This window comes from Scyliorhinus torazame, chromosome 8 (genome assembly GCF_047496885.1).
Source record: "Scyliorhinus torazame isolate Kashiwa2021f chromosome 8, sScyTor2.1, whole genome shotgun sequence".
Taxonomy (NCBI): Eukaryota; Metazoa; Chordata; class Chondrichthyes; order Carcharhiniformes; family Scyliorhinidae; genus Scyliorhinus; species Scyliorhinus torazame.
Window position 1 is genome coordinate 219438933 of NC_092714.1, and position 13336 is coordinate 219452268.

A 13336-nucleotide genomic window follows, 5' to 3' on the forward strand; every position below is an offset into this window, starting at 1 on the left:
CAATGATAAAAGACCCTGTTCCGATAAAGAAGTAAGTTACGCGAGTTGCTGGCTTCCCAGCAGGAACGCCACCCGAATATATCCATTAATCCCACAGGGCGAGGACGTTCCCACCGCCCCTCTTAAACAATGGGACGTCCTAGATAATTTGCCACCCCCTTATAAGAATAAGTCAAACGACGATGACTCGCCAAATGACCAACAAATGAATAAAGGCAAATCAGAGAAAGTCCCTGAAAAAGAAGGAGAGAATAAAATGCAATTAAGATCCGCGAAAGGGCAGGGAGAGGAACCAGAAATAACAAAAATGAACCCCCTTCGAGAAGTCCATACTGGAGAGGGAGAAGTAGGATTTGTAAATTCTCCTTTAAATTCAGGAGAAGTCAGAGCATTCAAAAAAAAAGAGATGAAGACATTAATGGAAGACCCCTTAGGACTGGCGGAACAATTCGATCAGTTCTTAAGTCCTAATATATACACATGGACCAAATTAATGTCCATTATGAGTATCCTATTCACGGGGGATGAAAGGGGTATGATTAGAAGAGCAGGCATGCGAAAGTGGGAGAATAGTCACCCGCCAGGGGGAAACGGACAAACAGCAGAAGAAAAGTACCCCAATCAAGACCCACACTGGAACCATCAGTCAGGGGGCCATAGAGATCAAATGAAAGATCTGAGAAATATTATCGTTGAAGGCATAAGGGAAGCAGTGCACAAGGTACATAATCTAAATAAAGTCTTCAAAATTAGACAGGAAGGGACGGAAACCCCCTCAGCGTTCTTAGAGCGACTTCGGGAATCAGTAAGGAAGTATTCTGGACTAGACCCTAACGACCCAGTAGGACAGGGACTACTGAAGGTCCACTTTGGGACCAAATCATGGTCTGACATACATAAAAAGTTACAGAAAATAGAGGATTGGAATGAGAAATCTGTAGATGAATTACTAAGAGAAGCACAGAAGGTATTTGTAAGACGGGAGGATGTGAAGGAAAAACAGAAAACGAAAATGATGGTTGCAACTGGAAATGAGGTAGTGAGCAAATAGGGACAGGCGGGTATAGGAGAACCAAGAAGAGGGTATCAGGATGTAGGATTCAGAGGGAGTCAGGGAAGACGAGGAGGATACAAAAACAGTCAACCGGCGGGGTGTTTTAACTGCAGGAGAATGGGTCACTTCAAACGGGACTGTTCGGACAGAGAGAGAAAGAGACAGAGAGAGAAAGAGAGAGACAGAGACAGAGAGATACAGAGACAGAGAGAGAGACAGAGACAGAGACAGAGAGATACAGAGACAGAGAGAGAGAACAGAGAGACAGAGAGATACAGAGAGACAGAGAGAGACAGAGAGAGACAGAGGAAGAGAGATACAGAGAACAGAGAGAGAGAGAGACAGAGAGAGCGAGAGAGACAGAGACTGAGAGAGATACAGAGAGAGAGAGACAGGCAGAGAGAGACAGAGACAGAGAGATACAGAGACAGAGAGAGAGAACAGAGAGAGACAGAGACAGAGAGATACAGAGAGACAGAGAGAGAAAGAGACAGAGAGAGACAGAGAGGCAGAGAGAGAGATACCGAGAGACAGAGAGAGACAGAGACAGAGAGATACAGAGACACAGAGAGAGATACAGAGAGAGAGAGAGAACAGAGAGACAGAGAGAGACGGAGAGAGTGAGAGACAGAGAGATACAGAGAGACAGAGAGAGACAGAGAGGGACAGAGAGAGAAAGAGACAGAGAGAGACAAAGAGAGAAAGAGAGAGAGAGATACAGAGAACAGAGAGAGAGACAGCAAGATACAGAGAGAGAGACAGAGACTGAGAGAGATACAGAGAGAGAGAGACAGGCAGAGAGAGAGAGAGACAGAGAGATACAGAGACAGAGAGAGAGAACAGAGAGACAGAGACAGAGAGATACAGAGAGACACAGAGAGACAGAGAGAGAAAGAGACAGAGAGAGACAGAGAGAGACAGAGAGGCAGAGAGAGACAGAGAGAGAGATACAGAGAGAGAGACAGAGAGAGACAGAGACAGAGAGATACAGAGACAGAGAGTGAGAACAGAGAGAGAGAGAGAGAGACAGAGTAGGCTGCAACATGCCTGGAGTCACTGTTTCAATACAGAGAGAGAGAGAGAGAGTTTGTTACAGAGAAGGCTGCAAATACTGAACTACCACCCGTGGGAAGGCTGAAATACATGTTAGTCCTGGTAGACCACCTTACGGGTTGAGTAGAAGCTTACCCTACAACCACCGCCACCGCAGGCGGAGTCTCTAAAATCATTCTGGAACAAATAATTCCCCGATACGGGTTGGTAGAAAATATAGACTCGGACAGGGGAAGTCACTTTACCTCTAAGGTTTTACAAGAAACCATGAGTAGTTTGGAGATAAATTGGGACTTTCACACTCCTTGGCACCCCCCCTCATCGGGACGGGTGGAAAGGATGAATCAAACCCTTAAAAATCATTTGTCAAAAATAATACTAGAAACTAGGCTCCCCTGGACAAAATGCTTACCGATAGCCCTTCTAAGAAAAGATTTGGGGTTGTCCCCATACGAAATGTTGTTCGGATTGCCATACCTTGGAACAATGGGAGACTGGCCCATTGCAGAATGTAAAGATATCTACGTAAAGAAATATATACTGGCACTGTTCCTCATTATCATTCCTCAGGAGACAAGGACTGCTAGCACAGACACCTCCCCTTGAATTCGCAGTCCACAAATTTAAACCAGGAGATTGGGTACTGGTGAAATCGTGGAAGGAAACCAAGCTTCAACCCACTTGGGGCGGACCGTTCCTGGTTTTGTTAACCACAGAGACTGCCATATGAACCACGGAAAAAGGTTGGACTCATTACAGCAGAACGAAGGGTCCCGTGAAATCACCACCTGAACAGGAACAATGGCATATGGAGGCCACTGAGGAACCATTAAAGATAAGGTTGAAAAGACACTGAAAATAGGACTAAAATAATATGAAGAGACTACAGCAAAAATGGACTATATAATGTATTATAATATTAATAATGTGGGGGGACGGAAACGGTCATATGTTTAAATTAACAATCCCAGAAAGTCGGTACCCTCAGGTAATACGGACTGATCTATGCACCCTCATAGACTGCGAGTCAGCGGGGAAGGGAAAGGAATTTAGGGTGGAGTCTCTTCATTATTACCGGGGGGTGGGGAATGATTACCGAGAGGGTGGGTTGGCTGAAAAGGTTGTGCCAATTGCCCAATCGCAGAGGGGCACCACCGGTCATATCCATTCACCAGATTAATGGAAATTCCCCCTCAACGTGCAAGGCTGGAACTTGTAACCCCGTAGACATCACCATAAAACACACGGCCTGGATTGAGGCAGGCAATAGGGTTTGTTCACTTAGACATGAGATATTCGGGGTAAACATGAGAAATGGCGAGACTGAATGCTGCTTCCGTATCTCAATAGACCAGGGGGCAACTCCCACTAATGGAACTAGGAACGACAAGGAGGAGGAAGGACAGGGAGTCAAAATAATTGAAGTAAAAGATTTAGAGAAAGCCTTTGAGATAGAAACCGGCTATGAGGAACAGAATGCGTGGATTGAGTGGGTGAGGTATTCGGCCCAGACACTGAAGAAAGACAATTGTTATGCTTGCGCATCAGGTAGACCACAGGCCCATATGGAGCCCTTTCCACTGGGGTGGACAGACAATAGAGGGAGCATGGAATGCATGATGGCCTTGTACCAAGATGCAACAGCCTGGAGCAACAAGACCTGCACTGCCCTATCTCTGATGTTTCCTCCTGTTAAGCAGAAACAATCAGCAAACCCTCCCTCCTTCTTGGTTACCGTGACGCATCATAAATCGTGTATAAGTCGTTCTGATACGGGACTAAGTAAAGATATGGGAGAACTCAAGACTTGTCTTGAGACTAAGAACGTGACCACCCAGGGCAATTACTCATCACTAAAAATACCACGTGCAGATATATGGTGGTATTGCAGAGGAAAAATCCTAAGACCCATTCTACCCCCCCAACGGAAAGGGACATGCGCATTAGTTCAGCTAGCCATACCGTTCAGTATAGCCTATGAAAGACAAGAGGAGAAGGGGAGTGTTAAAGGGAAACGATCTAAACGAAGCATACCCACCTCATTTGATGAATGTTTGGGAAATGGAAAGGGCTAATTGTATCCATCATCGTAGTAATAGGAGCAGAGGCTAATCGAAACAGCCTTGACCAAGCAGATGCCATTGCGCCTGGGTAAGGGAGGCCAGGGAACAATTTGCCTACTAGAAAGAGGGAAGACTGAAGGAGAGGACGACCCCATAGAAAGAGAGGTTGAGAGGATGTTGGACAATTTTGGGGGAGGCTAGAAGGGGCGACATAGTGTAAAAAGCAACAAGAGTAAAAAGAAAAAAAGGGGGAATTATGAGAAATTAGCATTTTATGTTGTTTTACATGTGTAACTCTGGTTCACAATTAAGATGTCAACAATAGGGCTTGATGGGAAATTAAGATGTCAAGTGAAGTTCTGTGTAAGCTACAGTGAGCAAGTTGTTGTAACTATGTACAGCGGTGTTTCTCACAAATGTGAAACAAAGTGTAAGGAATAAACTGTGCTCAAGGGTATTTAGCATTGATTTGAATATTCCCATTCTGCTTCCATCCTTCTCTTGTAATTGCCTTTTCACTGCATTGCAATACTCATCTGTGACTAAGAGGTTTTCTCAAACAGGTTATAGTTTTAGTTATTTCTCTGATTGTTTTAGATTTCTGAGAAGGCGGTGATACTTCAATAATATTCTTGGTTTCTGCGAGTCCACAGCCAATAAATCCAACTGCACCTGAAAATGGGCACACAGCGGGCAAGAGCACGCATTGTGTGCACTTGACCGTGTAGACACAAGGACTGTGTGAAATTGGTGCTGCCAGTTCCTTATCCTGACTCCGGTGTGCAATCAGTGCTACCTTTGCTGCTCACTGACTCTGCACATCCTTGTGATGTGGGAAATCACGCTCTGGTGTCACTCAAACACAGTCAGCACCTCCTAGAGGAGTGGTGCGTTGTGTCTGCTGGCAGGAGGGACTAGTTGCGAACATAGAAATGACTACAAGGCTTGTAGATCAGAACTCCAGTGTCACCCATACAACTTTGACAGCCCTCTCACAGGACGATGGCAATTCCCTATTGTTGGGGCAGAGGGGTGGGTGATTTGCAGAAAGCCCTCCAGTCAACACCACCATCACACTGCAGGTGGCAAAAGGTAGCTGAGAAAGCCACTCAAGGAGCTCAGTTCATGCACTTACATGCTCTGCTGGGAGAATTGTATTCACATAGTGAATCACCAGGCATTAGTGTGTAAGTGCTAGGCCAGTGGCTAGGGTGACATCCCACAGTAGGTCTGCTACAGAGAGTTCTGATGCTGACTTTGAGGGCCAGGGCTACCAAAGAAGACTGACAGGCATGTGAAATGCTATGTGTGCTGGGTAAATTGTGAGTCAGCTTGCATACAATGGCTGAGAGCAAGGTAAAATTCAGCTCCAACTTGAGTTTGAGGCTTCATTCAGTGCATGGTGATCACCCTGTTGAACATGGAGTGAATGGTCAGTTGAATAAGCATCAGAGTGGGGTCAAATGGGATGAAGCCTCTGACAACAGCACTGGTAGCTCCCATACCCGCTGCTGCCATGGAGACTCAGATACTTGTCATCTTGATTTTGGAGGCCATTGGGGTTTCCAAGCATCACATCACTCCATCACTCTGTTCTCAAGCAAAGATCTAGGAGGGCTGAATTGCAGCCACAGAAGAGTGGCCTTTGTGCCACTTGTCCTTTCACAATAGGTCGATATTTGACTAATGAGGGAGTCAAAGGTTATTGGCAGTAGATGGGAATATGGAGTTGAGGCCAGTATCAGGTCAGCCATGATCTTATTAAATGGCAGAGCAGGCCCAAATGGCCTATCCCCCACTCCTAATTCATATGTTTGTATATTCATGTGACAGCATACCTACTCCACACAACCCACTCTGCCTGTGCACCTATCAGTGTCAAGCAGCCAGTTGAGCTAGGCTGTAACATGTTGTAAGGCTTCAGTCTATAGCTAGTCTTCAAGGCCCAGAATTGTTGAAGGTCTCTTGCCATATGGTCATCTGAAGTATCCTTATTGAAAGTTCAGCAGTTTTCCACTTCCCGGGTGCAGTCACTGGGGAAAAGCCTTGACGGAGCAGACAAGACAGATACTTGGGAGTGAAACATGAGTGATTCACAATGACGCCACTTAACTATCATTCAGATCTGAAGGGATTCTTTGAAGCAAGGTTTGTTTTCTGGATTTGGTGGGGTTCATATTCATGGTCAGTTGAGGCCCAAACCTATGATGTTGCACTGAAGGTAGGTAACTGAATGGAGATAGTAAGGATGATGGGCAGCACGGTGGCGCAGTGGTTCGTGCTGCTGCCTCATGGTGCCGAGGTCCCAGGTTCGATCCCGGCTCTGGGTCAATGTCCGTGTGGAGTTTGCACATTCTCCCCGTGTTTGCGTGGGTTTTGCCCCCACAACCCAAAGACGTGCAGGGTAGGTGGATTGGCCGTGCTAAATTGCCTCTTAATTGGAAAAAAAAATGAATTAGGTACTCTAAATTTTTCTTAAAAGGTAGTGAGGATGATGATGAAAGGATTGCTGGACTGAAAGCATAGTGTAGATAGGAGGTATGGTTCAGCTGGAGCTCTCTTGAATGAGTTGCTCCTTTGAGAGTTTGAGCAGCTCAGGGCACTGGGAGCTTGTTGCTGCTCTTACTCTTCTTCCTTTTTATGCTGCTTTTCATCCTTCGCCTCCAAGGTAGTAAGGACTAGATGTCATACAATCCCTACAGTGCAGAAAGAGGCCATTAAAACTATCGAGTCCGCACCAGCCCTCCGAAGGAGCACCCTACCTAGGGCCTACACACCCACCATAAGGGGCAATTTAGCATGGTCAATCCACCTAACCTGCACATCTTTGGACTGTGGGAGGAAACCGGAGCATCCAGAGGAAACCCATGCTGACACGGAGAGAATGTGCAAACTCCACACAGACAGTTACCCAAGGTGGGAATTGAACCCTGGTTCCTGGCGCTGTGAGGCAGCAATGCTAACCACTGTGCCACCGTGCCGCGTATTCCTCATTGTACTAAAGCTCTGCAGCCTACAGCACATGACCACAAATCTGGAAGCACGGCCACAGACAGCACATCAATATTCTGCTCAATTATATTCCTTATTGTGGAATTGTAGATACGCTGTAGGCTTGTATCAGATCCTTAATAGGAGTCACAAGCCTTTTCCAAAAGGAATATTCCTTGTCACCAAGGATCCAGCCTGTGACTTCACCGTTGAGGGGATATAAAGGCAACACAGAGGATTGTTGCAGGCTAAATGAATCATGACTGATGTCAGGAAACTGGTCACAGATTTACATGATGCACCGTTTGCAACCAAGCTCCATAACAGCACCGTTTGCAACCAAGCCCCATAACAGCCTCCCCGAACAGGCGCCGGAATGTGGCAACAAGGGGCTTTTCACAGTAACTTCATTTGAAGCCTACTTGTGACAATAAGCGATTTTCAGTTCATTTTCATTCCATTTCATAGAAGAAGTGATGTCCACTGATATTGGGAAAGATTCCAGGATGGCGATGGTGAGCTTTTAAACAATATGGGTGTGACCTCTGGCATGCTGGGCACTGGGGAAGTCGTCAATCTAGTCAAAGTCTAGTGCCCTCTCCTCCTGCCTTGTTCTAGCTTTCTATGAGAATGTGGTGTATGTATTTCTCCTGGAATACACAGCTTCAGTCACCTTGCTGCTACAGCGTTGCATAACAGAGGGTGGTTTGTCACTGATGTCATCTGCTGCAGCCTGCCATGATCTCTTGCATAAATCCAAAGCAACTTGGTGCCCTTGGCCATAAGCAGCGCTGTCAATTGTCTACTGACTCTGGACAGACAACTTGATTGTCTCCTATTAGTAAAATGGTTGCTTTAGGGGGCCAGTTCAGAGTCCATGCCAAGAGTAGTTCACGGCATAGCTTGTCAAACTTCACTGGAGTAAGGTTGTTCAAAATGTTCAGAAGTGGGAGATGACAGAGATTCATTTCAGGACCACTTTGTTCTTAACTTGGACAAAGTGAAAGTGGTTCTGAAATCTGGAATTTAAGTTTAACGTTCTGATCCGCCCATAACATGAAGGCCGGCAGTGCATCCGTAATCCGTAGGTTTGAGCTGCGTGTTTGGCGGTGGCTTTTTAACGAAGCATTTGGCATTGGCATCTAAATTCCAGGATTCTCAATCAATTAGAGTGATCAGGCATGATGATGAACCAGAAATAATGGTTGACACTTCACCATTTAAGAAAGTCTGTCAGAGTCAGAATGGAAGCATTCTACAAATGTCTTGAGCCAGCTACATGGCAGCTGAGAGGAGAAATTGGTTTGTTTAGCATTGCTTAGCACGGTCAGATAGACGCCATCGATTCCGTGGGGGGAGGCAGCAGTGTGTGCCACCACTCGTATCGCCATGTGGCATCCCCCATTAATATTACTGAAGCTCGCTGTGTGAACTGTGAAGGTAATGGCTGCTTACCCCAAGGGAATCAATATAGTCTGCACAGTACTGCCAGAAGCAGTGTAACACAAATTAATTTCCCCGCCCCTTGGATTCTCAATAAGGGAGGGCTGTACTGAGGTTCTCTGGCACAACCCTGGACATCAGACTACAGGCTGTAAGGGCCCACATGGAGTCTCTGTTCTCAGTGAATAAGCAGACGTAGTTGGCAGTGCCGAGGTAAGCCACAGGAGTGTGGTGCCTCGCTGCTTAAGACAGTGCTACAAGAGGTTCAATGATTGATCAGGACAGGAAAGGTAAGTAGCATGTCACATTCAGGTACAATCCCCCCAAGTTGACTTACTCAGCTTTCCCCTGCACAACACTCCTTAGTCCAACACAACTTGTAAGTGCACCCATCTCTTTTAACCTGCCACATGGAGAGTCCCCTACACTGGCTAAGTAACCCAGTGGCCATCCACCTGTATGAAGGACGTGAAGTTTGAATAGATCCATACCTTGACTTTTTATGATCGTACACACAGTTATTCCCGTAATTCCATGTGCATTGAGCAGCTTGCTTATCTCCAGCACCTGTGCATTGTAAGGCGTCAAAACCGCAATATCCCCTGGTTTGATTTTGGCAAAGGTTAATTGCTTCACAATATGCACCTATACATCAGGTAGAAAACCAGAGACAGTGAACACATAAATATATAACTTTCAACTCATGGATTTACTTAATACAAGTTATCGTTACCAGACTCAATCCTGATTTAATAAGGACACGGGGGGGCGGTGGGATTCTCCGCCGGCATGATTCTCCGTTTTGCCAGCGCCGGGGGTTTGACGATGGCGTGGGGCTGCCCCACAATGGGAAACCCCATTGACCGGCCGGCGTAACGGAGAATCCCGCCAGCGGGCCGGGGCGGTAAAGTGGCACGGCGGGACGGAGGATCCAGCCCAGGGAGTCCACAGCAAGTAAAATAAAGAACTTTGATTTATTTACAATTACAGTATATACACTTCCAGATAGATCCCTACCCAGTCTCTTGCCAGTCGGTGCCTTACTGGCCAAATGTTTATACAACGCTAAATGGAGTGCCCCCGCCCCTCAGGGGAGGAGCTTGTATTCTGCGAGAACCACGAGGCAGATAATCAATGCCACCCCGTAAGTCCCGTGCACAATATTATGCCTGGTATGTGCTATTAACCACAGTATTTCTCATGGTAACTAATAATCTTTATTGTCACAAGTAGGCTCACATTAACACTGCAATGAAGTTACTGTGAAAAGCTGCTAGTCGCCACAATCCGGCCCCTGTTCGGGTACACAGAGGGAGAATTCAGAATGTCCAAATTACCTAACAGCATGTCTTTCAGGACTTGTGGGAGGAAACCGGAGCACCTGGAGGAAACCCACGCAGACACAGGGAGAACGTGCAGACTCCGCACAGACAGTGACCCAAGCCGGGAATCGAACCTGGGACCCTGGAGCTGTGAAGCAACAGTGTTACCCACTGTGCTACCGTGCCGCCCATAAAAACTGAAGGAAGCAAACGTCATCCTCAATAAAAGGACCAATTCTTTACAAGGCTATTGGTGATAATAATATCCACATTTCTCCATATTTGTTCATTCATGAAGCTCATGATTAATTCTTGCAGGTTTATTTCCCCAAACCCTGATTTATGAGTGTGAATTGTATTTTAAACAACGCCCTTCGGATTCAGTGTTGTACATTGAATAGGAATTAGGAATGCTGTGCATTCTCAGGGGATTCAACAGAAATGTAATCAGGATAGGAAAGAAACTCCGTGATGTTTTGTTTTTACTAAAGATTAAAAATGCGATTGCTGGTGCAGTTACCCTGCAATACGCATACGGCCCTGGAACAATAATTGTACAATTGTATTTTTAATTATAGTGTCTGGTTGCTACAACTAATACATGTTGCTGTCGAGGGAGTTGATTTAAATTATAAATAAGGGAAGTGCTGGTGATAAGACTTTGTAACATTGTCTGAACAAAACAGTGTGCTCACAGACACCAGAGCCACCGAACAGCAAAGAGAAAACTGAAAATCCCCCAGAAAAAAACATATTTATAGTGCTTTTCACAACCACTGGATGTTCTAAAGCACTTTACAGCCAGTGAAGTACATTTTGAAGTGTAGTCACTGTAGTCATTTTAAGTATCATTAAATTCTGAAATACAAAACCCAAACTCCACAGTTTAAATCCTGGCCTCCACAGTTCCGACAAGAGAGAGAGATCATTCCAGAAAGTAGGGAGGTGGGGGCACAGGAAACTATCCGGTGTTAAAGTGTGCCACAGCAACTCATTTGCGCTCAGCAATTCCATCACTGGAGTAGGCAGAAGGTACCTTGCAATGCCCCCTGAGTACTGCACTGGAGCACCAGCCTTGATTTTTGTGTCCAAGTCCTAAAGCAGGACTCAAACCCAGAACCTCATGATGCAGAGGACAGGGAGCCACTGACAGAGCCACAGCTAACACACATAGTCTGAAGTGGAATTCAGCCAATACGGCAGTACACAAATACCTTACACATTTTTAAAAATAAAGTGTGCAATGTTACCTATAAAAACATCTGCTGCCTTTGTAAAAGCAATGACATCTGAGGTCCCCAAATTCTGGCTGTACATTTTCAAGAACAGTAAATTGCCCAGGAACTGATAATCCTCGAAGCAAAGATTTCATACAAAAACACTAAATGACAAGGTAATGTATTTTATGTTGGCTAATTTTTTTGTTTCTCCTACTAGATCACTGGATAATGTGATGTCAAAAACAGAAACAATTATTCCACTGCTCTCTTGGCCTAACTCTCAGAACTTGGTCCTCCACAATCTTCAGTTCACCCAAACCCCAGCAGCAACTTCTCAATTTCTCACAACATTTCTCTTGTCTATCATGTGTGTACTTGCCCAAATTTAATATTCTCATCCTTGTGTTAAAATATCGTTGTGGCTTCGCTTCTCCTATCTCAGTTTTAAGTGACCTTTTGCAGCCTTCCAACATCAAGCACCAAATTCTCTGTACTGAATTTTCGCTAAGTAACCAAAATAGCGGATGGGCCAAACCAGATCTCAGCCAAGCCATTTGAACTCAGAGAGTGATGCCATTTTTCTGGAGCAAGGACCTTATCCCAAAGAAAGGGCATTAAAATCACGAGAGAAGTTGTGAATGCTCGTGGAGGATTGATAAAGTTTGTAGAACTGTCAAACTGCCAAGTTATTTAAATGGCTAGCCCTTTAAAAATGGAAAAAGACTGCCTGCCTGCCTATGTCTGTGAGTAGAAAAAAATCTAATCCAGCAGTTTCAATATTGTTTGTTGGTATAACCCTAAATGCTATTATTGTAGCATTTTAAATGCTTGACTGCTTTCCCACAATCTATTATTGTCACAACAGGAGGCTGTATGTTAACAGCCTGATTGGCAGCTCCAAAGGGTTATTAAAGGATTAGCTGTTGTTGATGTGGGGTTTGGAATACATATTTTGTTTTATAAGTACTTGAAGGGGGCTCACTGTATTGATTGGCCTTTCATGAATGATAGTTTATTTTTAATACAGGCAATTTAGCATATCCAATCTACCAAACCAACACATCTTTGGACTGTGGGAGGAAGCTGGAGCACCCAGAGGAAACCCATGCAGACACGGGGAAAATGTGCAAACTCCACACAGTCACCCGAGGTCGGAATCAAACCCGGGTCCCTGGCATTGTGAGGCAGCAGTGCTAACCAGTGTGCCACCCGAGAGTTTTTTAATACAATGAAGTCTGTATAGATCCTTAGAGCTTTATTTTATTTCATCTCAGCATGACTCCTGAGTTCTGTTCATGGTGGATACTGGGTCAGATACTGGGCATGGAGGATGTAAGGCAAATGCTGGTTGGTGTTGGGTGTCAGTTGGCACTGGTTGACATAGGGGCTATAAAGGGGCTATGGTGGTGGTTGGGGGCATGTGTTGGCATGGAGGGTATCAAAGGCCATTAAGGGTGGGTGGAGGCATGAATTAGGATTAATTGGCATGAGGGATGTGCGGAAGAGTGAAGTGAATGGGGGCTGAGGGCTGGAGGTCATAATGTTTAATGCAAGAAAATATCCCAGAGAACTAACACACTCGGCAACCCCTGTGGCTACCTCAGATCTCTATCAAGAAGTAGCAGACCCATGCCCATTCCGCACCTATCTCCCCAGTATGAAGATCCCACCATTCAGGGCAATTTTTCCTGAGCCGGTTGCAGCAAGCCTGGAAATTTCCCAACTTTTCCTACCTGGCTCAAGAGCAAAATCCTAGGCCTTTGTGAAATGTTCTGGAATGTCAAAGTTGCTATCTAACAGCAACTTGTCAAAACTACCTAGTTTGCAAGATATGGGGATTTGTTGATAAATTGTAAAACTAGATGTTGGTTCAGAATAGTGGCTTAGCCCTTAGCGAAAGTGGTATTGCAGTGTATAAACTACTTTTACCATAGACCTATTCAGGACTCCTTCAGCTACAGGTGAATAATTTGTTATTATTAGCCTTATCCTTAGTAATAAGCAGCTTATGTGTCTTATAGAAGAATATTAAAGCTTAATTTTTTGCTTATAATAATATTTATTTTAAATAAAAAATGTACTTATAGCTGTAATGTAAACCAAATTCAAAAGGAAAACAGAAATATGACTAATAGTCAAACAATAGACAATCCTAAATAAATGTTCTTGTGATTATCAGGTGCAGCCTCT

General features: G+C 45.0%; 1 protein-coding gene across 3 annotated transcripts in view; it reads right to left on the reverse strand.

Moving 5' to 3' along the window:
• helz2a (helicase with zinc finger 2a) overlaps positions 1 to 13336 on the reverse strand; it is a 164607-nt gene that overhangs the window by 15031 nt on the left and 136240 nt on the right. For all 3 annotated transcript variants that reach the window (XM_072514773.1, XM_072514772.1, XM_072514774.1), the window contains one exon: positions 9096 to 9249. In XM_072514773.1, the coding sequence (XP_072370874.1) occupies positions 9096 to 9249 (154 nt within the window). The remainder of the gene's footprint in view (positions 1 to 9095; positions 9250 to 13336) is intronic.